The sequence below is a fragment of the Choloepus didactylus genome, chromosome 5 (assembly GCF_015220235.1).
Source record: "Choloepus didactylus isolate mChoDid1 chromosome 5, mChoDid1.pri, whole genome shotgun sequence".
Taxonomy (NCBI): Eukaryota; Metazoa; Chordata; class Mammalia; order Pilosa; family Megalonychidae; genus Choloepus; species Choloepus didactylus.
The window spans coordinates 39,328,481-39,343,650 of NC_051311.1; the positions used below are offsets into that span (position 1 = coordinate 39,328,481).

Sequence of the window (15,170 nt, forward strand, 5' to 3'; positions counted from 1 at the left end):
CTAATCTCTTTAATGTTGATTTTGAGCATATTTTCATACCTTTATTAATCATTGGCACTTCTTAATTCCTCGTATTATCTTTTGTCCATTATTCTATTGGATTATTCATCTTTTGATTATTGATTTGTAAAGGCATTTTAAATATTAAGGATATTAGCACTTGTCTGTTACATGTATGCAAATATTTTTCCTAGTTTGTGATTTACATTTGTAAATAGTGGGGTGTTTTTTGGTGGTATAGCAGTTTTAAATTTTTATATGTTCAAATCTACCAATTTTAAGTTTTAATGCATTCAAATTTATCAGCTACTTTATGGTGTCTGGGTAGAAATATTTCATGTGTAAAAATACGTGCATGATTTTATTCAGTGAACACTGTGATTACAGGCCTAAGACTGATCAGCTTTGCGAAAACCTATGAAAATATTTGAAATCTGAAATAAAATATTCTTTGCTCTAAAAAAAAAAGAAATTTGCAAAGTGTAAGTTATTAAATGTTTAAATAAACATCTACAAATGTGACATTATGTCAGTTTCATTAATTATTAAATTTAGTGCTTACAAACATTTAATTCATTTGAAAACAATTTGTAGAATAGGTTTTTCCCATCTCACAAGAGTTCTTATGAACAAATATGATTACAGAGGTTAAAAACCAATCACAAATTATATAAGTTTCTTATGGCCACATGATGTCAAAGCAGAGCTGCAAAAATTCTTTCAAAAAATTGTACATCAAAAATTAGAGCTGATATGAGTTGGGTACATTTAATATGTTTGTTATCACTGACTGGACAGCCTCTAGAAGGATTATCTAAGGTCCCAGAATCTATGAATAGCCTGTTGTTCTTCAACTCAAAATTGTAAAACTTTTTGCACCATGCTTTTTTTTTCTAGTATGATTTCATTTTGTATGTCTAAATTTTTGTGATTCATCATGAATTTATTTTTATGTAAGATGTGAAAGTAGCTGCTTCTTTTTCTTCTAGTCAGTAAGCCAGTTGTCTGCACTCCTTTTTGTAATATATTTGAAATGCTCATGTTGATCATAAACTGTATTCCCACACTGCTTTGATTACTATTTTAAAATGGGAGAACAAGTGACTGCTTAATAAATGCAGTTTAGTTGTCAATACATTTCAAAAGTTGTTTGCAGTGGAAGGATCTTCCTGGTGGCAAAGATGTGGGAAACAACTGGCTTACCCATTGTCTGACAAATGGGGGTGCATGAAAGTGTGTAAATACTGCACATTTTGAGGCAAAAAGAGTTACTTGTCTTAAAGGAGGAGCAGAAAAGTGTTTGGGGTTTAGAGAGGAGTGTGAGGGCATTGTTACATGTCTTGTGGAGTAGGAGACATTTGAGTGAGGTCTTGAAGTTGGGGTAGGTATGTAAGGCAGTGGTCTTCAACCTGGGGTACCCATACCCTTGAGGTTACAAAAAGACTTTCTATGAGGTACTCAACATGGATGGTTTTAAGGGCTCAATATCCAAGTCCTTAGTCTACCTATTCTTACTCATAACACTCATCAGCTGATGGTACACAACACATACGGTCTCTGAAATTCTGGTGTTCCTCTCCTACATCTCTCACTACTCAAAAAAAGGGGGTGGGAGGCTCCCACCTAAACCCTATCTTACTGTGGAACATTTCTCTGACGTATAAAACCCTCTGGGTCACCAAACAAAGAAGCAATCCAGAATTTGGGGACACATATCCAGAAATGTATCACTCGAGTCTGGATGACAAATTCTTTTGCAAGTTAGATAGTTTGCAATATTTTGCTTTCAACAAAATTGAATAAGTACCTAATCAAGTTGTCAGCTAACAGATCTTTAAAAACAATTTGTGATGATATGTTAACCATCTGATTTTGTGGCATATAATTCAGAAGTTCAAAGCATCAAGTGACAGTTCGATAGCAAAGCTCCTATACCATCTACATATTTATGTAAATGAGATTTCCCAGTGCTTGCGTTTATAAAAATGAAATAGAGGAATAGAATTAATTCTGAACTCTTACTCTAGCAATAAGAATACTCATTCTCTGATAAGTGAACTAATTGGGGGAAAAAATCTCTATCTATCCTTGTAAGAGTTACATTTCCAACAAGATTTTTGTGTTCTCTCTTGAATAATTATCGTTTTATAGTAATAATAACTGAGGACAACTTCAGTCAGGAAAAGAATTGACATTTAGAACCCTGTTCATTAGAAATTAAAAGCAAAATTAAAACTTCAATTTACATACTTATTTTTGTAGCAGAGAGGTAGATGAGGTGATCAGTAAAGGACTTCCAAGTATAAAAATATCTTCTAGTAGGATAAAATTCTGTGGGAAAAGTGGAATGAAAATAGAAGTTCAAGGTGATAAAAGAGTGATATAAACATTTCAGCTGTCAAAGAAGAACTTGCTCGTGTATTTTTAAGTGACTAATTGGGTTTAAAATTACTTGGGTTTTTAGATTCCATTGGCTACATTAAAAGGGTGGTGGGACAGTTTTATTATAAAATATCAATATTTACAATACTCCAGAAATTACATTTGGCAGTTATCGATGCATTTTATACATTTATTCAAAAAGGTGCAAAAAGCTACATAGTTTTTAAAAATTATCTTTGGGAGTGGGCAAGCAAAATATTTTAAGAAATTTGTGAAATTAGGGAAGATATTTTTTCTGTAGCAAGAGTCACAATCATGTTTCTGGAGGGAGCATAATTTAAGAAAGAAGAGTTTAGGGGGACAACTGATGGAGCAGAATTCCAGGGAGAAAAACTGGGTGGGGTCAAGGAAATAAGCATAGGATTTAGAATAGAAGAGGAGAGAGGAAGGACACTTTTTCTTAAGATGGGAGAGAAAAGGAGGGTAAAGATAGTAGTTTTGCAAAAGATAGAACAGGAGGAAATCAAGGATTTTAATGGGGGTGACTTTTTTTTTTTTTAATAGAGACGGGATAAAGACATCTTTGGAGAGTGAGAGTGGGAGTGTGAGACTCAGTTCTTAGGAAAAGTAGAAAAGGTCTGCATTTAAGGCTGTGGGGAATACAATGTAGAAGCATTAGAGCTACTTTATATTCTATCTACTTCCAGAAGATTTCAGTTGGCTAATTAGAGAAGAATTAAAGGATTGCCAAGCATTAGCAAGAGCCTAGTTTTCGCTCATACTGCATTAGTTGGTCCACTTTCTCAGTGATGTGTTCCACTTTAGGGAGGCATGACAAGTGGATATGGCAGAAGAGCAAGGGGAAGTTTCATGAAGGCAAGGATTGTGTCTGTTTTGTTCAGTGGTTTCTTTTTTTTTTTTTCTTTTTTTTTTTTTTTTTGCCATAGTATTTACCACTTTCTAACATAACAGTATAATTTATTTATTATATTTATTGTTTATTGCTTTTCTCATCCTGCTAGAATGTAAGATGTATGAGGGCAAGAATGTCTGTTTGCTCACTGATGTATCCCAATCCATTAGTACACTGCATGGCACTTATGAGTTGGCACTCAATAAATATCTGTTGAATAAATATTGAATGAATGAATGCTTATAACATTTCACATTTATAATTTCCTTGCCTAACAGTGATTTTTCAAACTGTAAGGGGATTTATGCTGGCACAACTATGTAGAAGAAAGAAAGTTGAAATATGGAAGAAAATAAAGTTGAACCCCTACCTTACACCATATATAAAATACAAATAAATTTCTGATGGATTAAAGACCTAAATATAAACAATAAAATAAAATATTTGGGATAAAATCTAGGAGAGCAGATGTGCCATCTAGGACCACAGGATACCTTCTTAAGTAACACAGGAAACCCAGAAGCATAAAAGATGGACACATTTGACAGTGTAAAAACTTGTAAAAAGTTGTATGGTAAAAGGTACTACACAAAATCAACAGACAAATGACAGATTTGGAAAAAGATATTTGCAGTGCTGATAAAAGAAAACAGGTTTTCTATAATATAGGAATCAAAGAATTCTTACAAATTGATAAGAAACAACCTAATTGGAAAAGAGACAAAAGATATGGATACACAATGAAATAAATCACTATTTTGTAGAGATATAAATAAACAAATGGTTATTGCAGTATTGTTCACCATAACAAAAGACTGGGAACAAAAAGTGAATGTTCTTCAAAAGGAAATGATTGAATAAATTACATTAATATTTTTACCATGGAATATGTGCAGCTTTGAAAAAGAATGCATTAGTGCTAGAGAAATTTATTTGAAGGGATTTCTACAAGATGTTTGAGGAAGGGAAGATATAGAGGAGTTTGTATACTGTGATTTTATTTTTTAAAACCAATAATGAGCAAACAATTTTTAAATAAATGTATATATGATGTTGTACATGATTGCATAAAAATAATAGGTTAATTACAAGAGTTACTGGGGAAGGGCAAAATGATGAAATGGGAAACAAGGGGAAGGCAAATAAAAAGGAAAAAAACCCACTAAGAAACAAAAACGTATGTTATAATCTCATTTATGTAAAATTATTTCTGTGTGTAATGATACATTTGAAATTAATTTACAGACCTGTAGGCAAGTAAAAAAACAAGTTGCAGGGCACCATGTGTAATGTGGTGTTTAACTAAAAACAAACCAAAAAAAGTTCCTATTATACATATATAAATGTTTGTAAATGTGGACAAGGCAAAGGCATGGAAAAATAGGTATCTCAAGTCTGTTAGAGTGGGGCTGAAAGGGTGTGAGTTGGTGAGAGATGATTAGCTTTTTCTTTATACACCTTGATTGTAAGAGAAAGAGAGCAAGAGCAAGAAACTGTATCTGTTGATTTGGGCAAGGTCTAACCTGGGAAAAGAAATTAGGGTCCATTAACAACCCTGAAGTTGCCAAATATTTTAAAAAGGGGGAAGGGAGGGTATCATGGAAAACAAACTCTCCATCTATTTTAACTTTACTACAGTTTTTATTGGTCTTCAAGGCTATAAAATATCCAGAAAATTTTATATTTCTCCTTTCTGCTACCTCAAAGTCATATTTCTTCAGGGTCTCTAAAATAGGAGTTTTTGAAATTTGGGTTCTAGGACTGTGGAAACCTGGGCAGGTGGAATGAAAGTGTTCTGGATTCTTTTTCCTCCCCCCCCCCACCTCTCCTCACCTCTCCCAGCACACGACGGGATCGTGATTAAGATCGAGGTGCAGACCAATGACGAGGGCTCAGAAAGTTTGGAGGCACCTGAACCTCTGATGGGGCAAGTGGAAGAACATGGCTTTCAGGACTCGGAGCCGGGCGACCCCTGTGGAGAACAGCCTGACCTGGACATGCAGGAGCAGGAAAATACATTGGAGGAGTCCACAGAAGGCTCTGGAGAGTTCAGCGAGCTCAAACAGATGTTGGTGCAGCAGAGAAACTGCACAGGTAAGTTCCATGCGGGGCGGGTGGGGAGCTGGTGGGAGGAGCCCCACGGGCAGCTCCCAGCCCCATGGAAAGTTTAATGGTTTCCTTCAGAGACGAGGACATGACAATGATGGGTCAACAAGTGTGAAAGAACCCAACGATGGCCTTGAGTGTAGGCTTCCTGCCACAGGGTTTATAAGAATCTGCCTCCGGGTTAGGAAAGAAGTTGGTATCAGGAAGGACTGGTTCAGACACACGCCAGAAGGATGTCCAGGATCATACCTCCAACCCCCTTATTTTATGGGGTCAGAAAGGTCAATTAAGTTGTCCAAGGTCACACAGATAGTGGCAAAGCTAGAACTTCCATCTCCTAACTTATCCTTGATAGTTCTTAGGTTACACTGGAACCCTCTATTAACCTGAAGATTTTAAGCCTTGGAGTACATTTTTTTAAATGACTGATTGTACTGTCTTTCCCTGGTAGAATCTAGATGTGATCTGTGTTTTTTAAAATGATAAAACGTCAGGGTCATCATTCTGCACACTACTGCTCCTTATCAGTCAAGAAAGAACAGTAAGGAAGTGGGCTCCCAGTGGCCTCACCCCAGGACATCTTTTGGGATAGATTTTCTAATGCTGAACCATCCTTGCAATCCTGGGAAAAGCCCTACTTGATCATCATGATGTATTTTCTTAATGCACTATTGGATTTAGTTAACTAGTATTTTATCGATGAATTTTACAACTACATTCATAAATGAAATGAACTTGAACTTTTCTTGAATCAGTCTCCTCTAATTTTGGAAACAAGGGTATAAGAGATTTACAAAATGAACTAACTGGGCAGCTTTTGCTCTTTTTCTGTACTCTGGAAACAAGTGTACAAGATGGGAAGGAATTAAGGGTGTTCTTGAAAATTTGGTAGAATTCACCTGGGTTTTTGTTTTGCTTATGTGCAAGAGTCATTAAGCATCATATCAATTTATATATTATTATTTATATTGGGAAATGTATCTACATCCATTTTATTTAGGTTTTAAAAATTTTTCGTTTTATCTGTAGATAATTCCATATCATGGATGTCCTTCTTGGTCAAAAGATATGCATGTAACTTCTTATTGTTTAATATCTGCATGATATTCCAGAATTCTTTTTAATGTACCACATTGCCTTTCGTAAAATAATAATGAAAGGTACAGGGCAAATTATGGGTAGATGCTAAATTGGGGGCTTCATAATATAAATCCCAGAGTGCTGTCTGAACCTTCCCAATAATTCTAGTAGAACCTTAGAAAGTTATTAAACAGTAGTTTGTGGAATTTTGAGTCCTGAATTTTAGGGTCAACTGTTTCTTATGATTTCATTAAGAAAAAAACAACTTTGGCACTCAAGGATAGTTTAAATCCTCCTAGGCCTATTTGTTCCCCTCTGTCTTTCATAACCAACTGTGTATTTTCAGGATAAACTCCAGAACAATTAATTGTCACTCTTTTAACCTGCCCTCCCCTTCCTGATCTTTTAAGCATGTTCCAAGGATATTCAGAGTCACTTCCTGCTGAGAATCCTAACAGTACAGAGGAAGCATTGCCATGTGGCTAGAGTACTGAGCTGGGACTCTGCAAACCTGTGTTCTAATTTTAACACTGCAATTTACTAGGCTGAGGGTAGTAAAAAGTGCTATGGCCAAGTCACACAAGTTACAAGACCTTCGCAAAGTCGCAAACAGCGCTAGCTTCAGTTTCTCTGTCAGACTAGGGAAGTGACTAGATGATCTCTTAACTGCAAGCTCTGAAAATGTCTATGACTTTATTTACCTCATTTGGATACATTCACTTGATATCTCTGGGTCTTGGATTCCCCATCAGTGAAATGGGGTTAATTTTTGCTTGATTTATCCTTTAATATTTTGAACATGAAAAGAGAACAGGTGGGAAAAGGCTTTGAAAAGGTTTGTGTTTGTTTATTGTTAAGGATTCTGCAAATACAGATTATTATTATGCCTTCTGTCTCACAGATGGGCTCAGAGAAGTGAGTGACTTTCTCATAATCACATAGTGACTCAAAATAGAGCTTTACAATTAACAGTGTTTAAGAGTGCCAAATAAATACAAGGCACTTGAGAAAATTCAAATGGCATTTTGAATAGGAAAAGGCCATTCCTTTTCTCTAGAACTCACATTCTAGCAGGCCACTGTAGCCATAGCATTGTTTAGGTCCTAAAGGATCAGGGTGGGAGGTGGTGGGTTAGAAGCAGGGGTTGGGGGTACACATGGAACACTTACTGTCTTCATGGCACTGCACACTGGGAAAGGCAAAGAAAAATGGCCCAGTCCCAACTTCAAGGTTGGAAGAGTGTGATTCTGCAGGTGAGTCATACATACATGAGATGCTACTGAGCTGAGTCCCTGATTCCTAAGGAGGGCCACCAACACACACTGCAGGTTCAGAGAAGTGGTGGAGTCCTGCAGGTTGAGTTAGGTTTTAGGGAGAAGACAGGTGTTAAATGATGGGAATGATTTGGAGACATGGAGAGGGCGTGGTGGGGGTTGCTGGAGGGGACTGAGTAAAGGCAGGTGGAGAAATTTCCAAGTGAATTCAGGTAAGAGAGACCAGTCTGGCTGAGCAGCATACATGTAGAGGAGACTGTAGAAGGGAAAGGGTTGAGAACTCTATGAGTGGAGACCCTTTTGATACAGATGCAAGAAACCTAACCCTTAAGTAGCCTGAATGGAAGGAAAAAAAAAATGTATTTATTGGCTCAAATATTTGGTAAGTCCATGAGTAGGCCAGCTTTAGGCACAGCTGGATTTGGGTGCCTTGAGAGCTCTGCAGTCCTCTGTTGGTTTTCTTTCCTCCTGGGCACTGATGCCCTAGCAGCTTGGGAAAATGGGTACAGGCAGTGGCTAACTTCACATCATTACCAAGACTGTCATGATGTATTTCGTCCTGCATAAAATTCCACACAAGGACTGTTTTTGGCCTATTCGAGGTTGCTGCTCATTCCTGTACCAAACACCCGTGGCCAGCTTGGATTACATGCCCAACTCGGATTGGAAAGGAGCGGTTTCCCCAGAGAAGGAATTTGTGCCAACAATAATGTGAAATGTATGTTGGAGGGGATGAAGTGATGCTGTACTTAGATCCAGGTTAGGGGCTATGGGCAACAGCTAACAGCTTTCTGTCTCTCTCTCTCCGTTTCTGGAGCAGAAGGGATCGTGATAAAAACTGAGGAACAAGATGAAGAGGAGGAAGAGGAAGAGGAAGATGAGCTGCCCCAGCACTTACGGTCCCTCGGGCAGCTGTCCGGGAGATACGACGCCAGTATGTACCAGACCCCGCTGCCGGGGGAGATGTCTCCCGAAGGCGAGGAGAGCCCCCCACCCCTGCAGCTGGGCAACCCGGGGGTGAAGAGGCTGGCACCCAGCTCCCACGGGGAACGACACCTGAGCGAGAACCGGGGGTCCTCGAGCCAGCAGCAGCGGAACCGCCGCGGCGAGCGGCCCTTCACCTGCATGGAGTGCGGCAAGAGCTTCCGGCTGAAGATCAACCTCATCATCCACCAGCGCAACCACATCAAGGAGGGGCCCTACGAGTGCTCCGAGTGCGAGATCAGCTTTCGGCACAAGCAGCAGCTCACGCTGCACCAGCGCATCCATCGTGTCCGCGGCGGCTACTCCTCGCCGGAGCGTGGGTCTGGCTTCAACCCCAAACACACGCTCAAGCCGCGGCCCAAGTCACCCAGCTCCGGTAGCGGGGGCGGTGGCCCCAAGCCCTACAAGTGCCCCGAGTGTGACAGCAGCTTCAGCCACAAGTCGAGCCTGACCAAGCACCAGATCACGCACACGGGCGAGCGGCCCTACACGTGCCCCGAGTGCAAGAAGAGCTTCCGCCTGCACATCAGCTTGGTGATCCACCAGCGCGTGCACGCGGGCAAGCACGAGGTGTCCTTCATCTGCAGCCTGTGCGGCAAGAGCTTCAGCCGCCCGTCGCACCTGCTGCGCCACCAGCGGACTCACACGGGCGAGCGGCCTTTCAAGTGCCCGGAGTGCGAGAAGAGCTTCAGCGAGAAGTCCAAGCTCACCAACCACTGTCGCGTGCACTCGCGCGAGCGGCCGCATGCCTGCCCCGAGTGCGGCAAGAGCTTCATCCGCAAGCACCACCTCCTGGAGCACCGGCGCATCCACACGGGCGAGCGGCCCTACCACTGCGCCGAGTGCGGCAAGCGCTTCACGCAGAAGCACCACTTGCTGGAGCACCAACGCGCGCACACGGGCGAGCGGCCCTACCCCTGCACGCACTGCGCCAAGTGCTTCCGCTACAAGCAGTCGCTCAAGTACCATCTGCGGACCCACACGGGCGAGTGAGCCCGGCGCCCCGCCACCGGCTCCGCGGGCAGGGTGCGCGGGGCCGAGCCCCCGGGACACCCGCCGCGGCCGCCGGGGGAAGGCCTGAGCCCACCGGGCGGGGGCGGGGCAGGGTGGACCCAAAGCCCCTTTGCTGTGAGCTCCCCTCCCCTTCCGTCCCTCCCGCTAAGGACATCGGGGTAGTGAGACCAGGTCGTTGGCTGCCATTGTGTACCCCCGCGGCCCCAGGGGGGAGAGCGCGGACCTGGGGAACCCCTTCGGGTTGTTAATTTCCTTGACAATAAAGTGGATGAAACCAATCAGCACGGGGGGAGTGATTTGGCCGCCGGCCAGTCGGAGGGGCGGGGCAGGGCAATTTAGTTGGGAATAGAACTTTATAATTACCTTTTGGATACTGTGGTTCTATTTGATAATAATAGAGTAATTTTTAAAAGACGAGCGTTTCCTGTTTGCCGTTTTTGTTTGGTTTTGAAGGGGATGGGTTGAGAATGTGGCCCCGGTGACATGTGCCTATTGTCAGTCGAAAGGCTTTACTGAGTATCTTTTATCTGTTCCTTCCGTGTTGGGTGGTGAGGGGGTTGTAGATCCCGCTGCAGGCGAGTTTGTAATCTAAAAGGAGAGACAGGACTGACAAACTTGAAACGGTACAAAAGTCGAAGAAAGGGTAAAAGCAACTGGCTGTAGACCATCCTATGTGCCCTGCGAGGATAGTGGGATTTCAGGAAGGGAATAGGTTTCATTTGACTGGAATGATCAAGGAAGAGTGACAATCAGATTTATAATGGGCTGGAAAGACAGATCTGGCCAAAGTGCTTCCCTCCCATCCAAGCAGCCTTTCTGCCCGGCTTGACATGAAGCTGGTGGTGGGGTAGCATAGCCTGAGGCATGCAGAGGTGTAGGGAAGGAGTGGCGCCAATCTTTGGAAAAGCCACAAAAGGCAGCAGAACATTTTTTATTTGAATGTTGCACCCAGTTACTCTAGATTTGTTGAATGCATGGACTACACTTTGGTTTTGCTAGGTATTCATTCATTTCCAGGCACCTCTAGGGAGGCATGGAAAGAGGAACTACAGACATTACTTTGCCCACAGAGCTCTTCACTTTCACTCTGCTACTGGGCTTGGCAGTGACCCAGAGAGCATTAAGGGCCATTTGAAGGGCCAATTTCCCAAGGCTAGCAGAGTGCCAGGCTCACCCATGTAAACTGGGGAGGCCAGACTTCTGCTGATGGTCACTGAGGCTGTCCTGAGAGGAAAGACCTGCCAAGCTGGGCAAAGTAAGTTGTGAGTTTAGGGGTGGAGAGAAAGGACAGGGGTCAGGATACTTAAAGGGATTTCAAAAAAGGGAATTTGGAGAAAGACAGTGATACATTTTTACTTTGAAGAGATCACAGAGATCATCAAAGCCCCACCCCTCAAGCAAAACTGAGGCACCAAGATGGGAAGTGATGCCCCAAGACCTCACTTTGAAAAGATAACTTCTCTGTTTACACTGAAAATTTCTCAAAAGGATGGTAGGACATTAAGGAAGGCAACCAGAGGAAGGAACAGAGACCTGTGCTGGCATGAAGGGGACTGGAGAGGAGGCCAGTCCCTGCTCTGATCTCAAGAACCAGCTGGAAGGCTGAGACAGAGATACGGGAGCAGGTAATTACATCAATGTACAGTAAATACTAAGTGCCAAATGGAAAATGCACTGCAGAGTATGGGAGGAGGGAGCCTGGAGGAGTCAAGGACAGCTTCTCCAAGGAGGTAGAATCTGAGCCGGTGTTGAAGGATAGGGAGGATTTGCATAGATGAGACCAATGAGGAAGGCCTTCCAGGTGGAGGTCTTTGAAGCAGAAGTGTGGAAGGTGGGCTCAAAGTATAGTTAGGAAACAGTGATTGATTAAACCCACTGAACTGGAGAAAGGACTTATGTAGAAAAAACCTGGTCAAAAAGTTGGCTTGGAATAGACTGGAGGTGCAGAGGGTCTTGAATTAAATACTTCAAGACCATGGAGTTTGAATTTGATCTTGTATGAGAAACTAAGGAAGATTGTTGAGCATGACAGAGACATAATGCAAACAAGTATCAAGAGAATTAATGTGATGGTGAAGGGAAACTTATTTAGTCAAAGACATGGGGGAACCAGCAGTATCAAATGGAAAGGTCACAAAGTGGAATTTGTGGATGGAGGCTGAGAGGATGACAGGGGAAACCAGTAGTAGTAATAGTAGTATTTGTTGTTATTGTTGATATCAGGATTTTTGAAGCCTAAAGAGAAATTAGCAGAGGTATTTTGGAGATATTTGTTGGAAGGCCATTGCTGCTCAAAATCTTTATCACTCCTGGAATTTGAGGATCAAAGAGTGCTGAAGATGTTCAGACTTTAGTGGGAGACCATGGCACTTTGGGGTGTAATCCAGGTTAGAGACTCAGAGGGTAACTTCATTTGTTATCACCACATCCTCAGTAACACTGTGAAGTCAAGGGGGGGTAGTATTTATGAGCCTCCTTTTCCTATGAAATCTGGTTTTTAGAAGGATTAAAACAAATCTTGCCCGTCTAGGCTGTCAGGGATTCTCTGTACTTCCATCTTCCCTTTCTTGGCTCTAACCCCCCTTTATGCCTTTTCCTCCTAGGTGTCTGGTGCCATAGCTCCAAAATTATTCCCCTCTGTTCTGCCTCCTGCTACCATCAGGATTCTCACTTTCCTTCTGCTGTAATTTCATCTGGCAATCAGGGCAACGTCAAATAGAGGATGGTCACTAACATGTGACAGACTGTGGAGTCAAAAAGTATGGATTTAAACCTCTGACCTTGCCACTTAGTTGTGTGACCTTGAACAAATTAATTAACTTCTCTGAACATCAATCTCATCTGTTAAATGGGTATAATAAAGTTTCCATTGGTCTGAGGATTAAATAACATCGAGAATACATATGTAGCAGGTCTCAAAATAAAAGTTTGGTAATTTCATTTTTAGTGTATATCTAATGACAGTTTAGTAAAAACAGAAGTTCAGGAAAGTAGTGGGATGTTGTATCCTGAAAGAATGAATCTCTGAGAAGGAAGTTTTCATAAAATTATTTTGGTGTGAGGAAGTTCAACTCAAACCATGCAGGCAACTAAATCTTGGTCCTGATGTCACAGGCCAGGGGTTTAAACTCACTTGTCAGCTGTATGCCAGTGTTTCCAGTGAGTTAGAGCCCACCTCACTGGATTTGCTGCTACTCTTTCATGATACTTTCCTTTCAATTACAAAGCCAGACTTTCAAACTCCTAAGTTGACAGTTATTGTTGTCCCCGTGGAATTGTGTACCAGAAATAATAAGTGACATTTATGGGTAGTTTCTTACTTTCAAAGACTTTATTAAATGTTTCCTCAGAACTCTGGGGTATGCATAATTATACATACCCATTTTATAGGTAATGAGCTCGAAGGCCCAAAGTCACATAGAAACTGATGGAGCCAGGACTTTTGACTCTAAAGCCCATATGCTTAGCCACAAATTCTCTCCCTGGCAATGGAATGGTTATTGAAAATTGAAAAGCCAGTACCTTTTTCAAATTATCCCATTTTATCCTCAGGTTTTTTTAAAATTTAAGACACAATTGAGGAAAATGTAACGTATCAAGCAGAACATGCTCTGACATATGTTTGCTGAAATTATGGAAATAGTAATAGAATGAAAAAGAATTTTAGAACCAGAAAAGACTTTAGAGTTAAGCCCTATCAGTTTACAGCTGGAGAAATCAAGATGGAGAGGAGCATGGGTGTCTGCTCTAGCTCACTCACTCGCTGGTGAGAGGAAGTGAATGAAGCAGGATGCAGATCTGGTGCCCATGGGGTGTTCACTGTCATACAACCCCCCCAATATTTATTAAGCACCGCTTGTGTGCAAAGCATTGTGCAGGGCTCCATGGACAAACACAAAAGGATTAGAAGACCATGCACTGTCTTGCCAGTACTTAGAATCTGGTGGAGACTTTGTGGCTTTATTTTCTAAACCAAGCCTTTGCTGGTCTGGAAAAGCTGGGACCATCAGGGAGACATTTAGGCAGCTATTTTTAACAAGGAGAAAGCCACATCTCTGTCTTTTCTGTGTTCCTCTTTTTACTCAGTGTGGCATTAACTAGCCAGGTGTCTGTGGGAGACCTTTCCTGAGGCACTGCGGTGGCAGCTACTCAGATTAAGGGATCAGGGACTGAGGCCCTCCAGGCCCTGTTGTTGCCAGGGCAACGGTGAGTTAGGCCAGGGCCTCTCCTCCTGCTTTCTGGAGAGCGTTTGGGCTTCTGAAGCCTCTTATTGCTTCCCAATCATAGTGGGAATTTCTAGAATTAAATTTTTTAAAACATCAATTCTACATTTACCATTTCTGTCTGGGTTCCTTGAAATGAGAATTTTTAGTTAAAACATAGACTCGAACCCTTTTATTTCTGTTTTCTACAAAGCGTACTCCAGGCTAAAAGAATTTAAAAATTAAGAAAGAAAGGTGTAAAGGAAGGAAGAAAGAAAAGAAAAAGCAAATCTAGTCCGACCGATAATGATTTTACTTGAAAACTTCCTGTCAGAAGCCTTGAATTTGTTAAGGATAATAATAACCACTTTGATTTATTGACTCTTACCTTGTAAGATTACCTTAGCACTGTGCTAAGTAAGTGCTTTCATTTCATTTTATCATCTGAAACCATCTGTGAAATCGGTTTCCAGCCCAAGGTCCCTCTGCCAGAATTTCAACCTAAGTCTGAGGGACCCGAAATGTGTGCTGCCTCCCATTTTTTTCAACATAGATTCTTAATAAAGAAGGCAAAACAGTACTATTTCTCTCTGATTTGCAGCTTGGACCTGGCTGAAAGCTCTCTGTGGCCAGCCTTGCCAGAGAACTGTTGGGATGGGCGCTAGAGTTCACCTGACCTGGCAGTCTTGGTGGCTGGAGCGCCAATCTAGCCCCAGTTTCAACTGAGCCCCCCTCTTCCTGAGGAATTTTGGGAAGAGAGCTATTTTTTAAGGCAAGATACCCCCCTTCTGTTTTTCTAAGGCTGGGACCAAAGAAGTAATTCATTTAACAGTCAGAGAAATAGTGGGGTGAGGGAAATTACTATAAGGAAAATATCCTGTTCTCTTGGTAAACTAACATTTGCACTCCTGACCCTAATCCTCCAGGTTTACACTACTTCTTGGAGTTCTCACCATTCCCTCCCCACCACCACATGAATGAAACCATCTGGCTCTCCTTATGAATTAATATCCAGGTTCCCTTGTCTACTGTCTATTGAAATGGTCAACGAGGAAAGTTGAATTTTAATGACAAAATTTATCTATGAATATTTCTATTCCTACTGGTAATTTTATTTAAAGAATGTATATCAAAAAACAGATTGTTTCCTTTCAGTATAGTCTAATAAGCATAAAACCTTCTTAAGGAGCAAATCCAATCTGTTATTTATTTACC

The 15,170-nt window shown here is 41.6% G+C and overlaps 1 protein-coding gene across 2 annotated transcripts in view; it reads left to right on the forward strand.

Annotated features, from left to right (window-relative positions):
- Positions 1-14,866, forward strand: part of ZNF777 (zinc finger protein 777) — a 31,795-nt gene extending 16,929 nt beyond the window's left edge. The window contains exons 5-6 of one of the 2 annotated variants that reach the window (XM_037835892.1): positions 5,138-5,389; positions 8,576-14,866. In XM_037835892.1, coding sequence (XP_037691820.1) covers positions 5,138-5,389; positions 8,576-9,732 — 1,409 coding nt within the window. In that variant the 3' untranslated portion in view covers positions 9,733-14,866. The remainder of the gene's footprint in view (positions 1-5,137; positions 5,390-8,575) is intronic. The other variant, XM_037835893.1, reaches the window with a different exon arrangement.
- Positions 14,867-15,170: the final 304 nt, after the last annotated feature.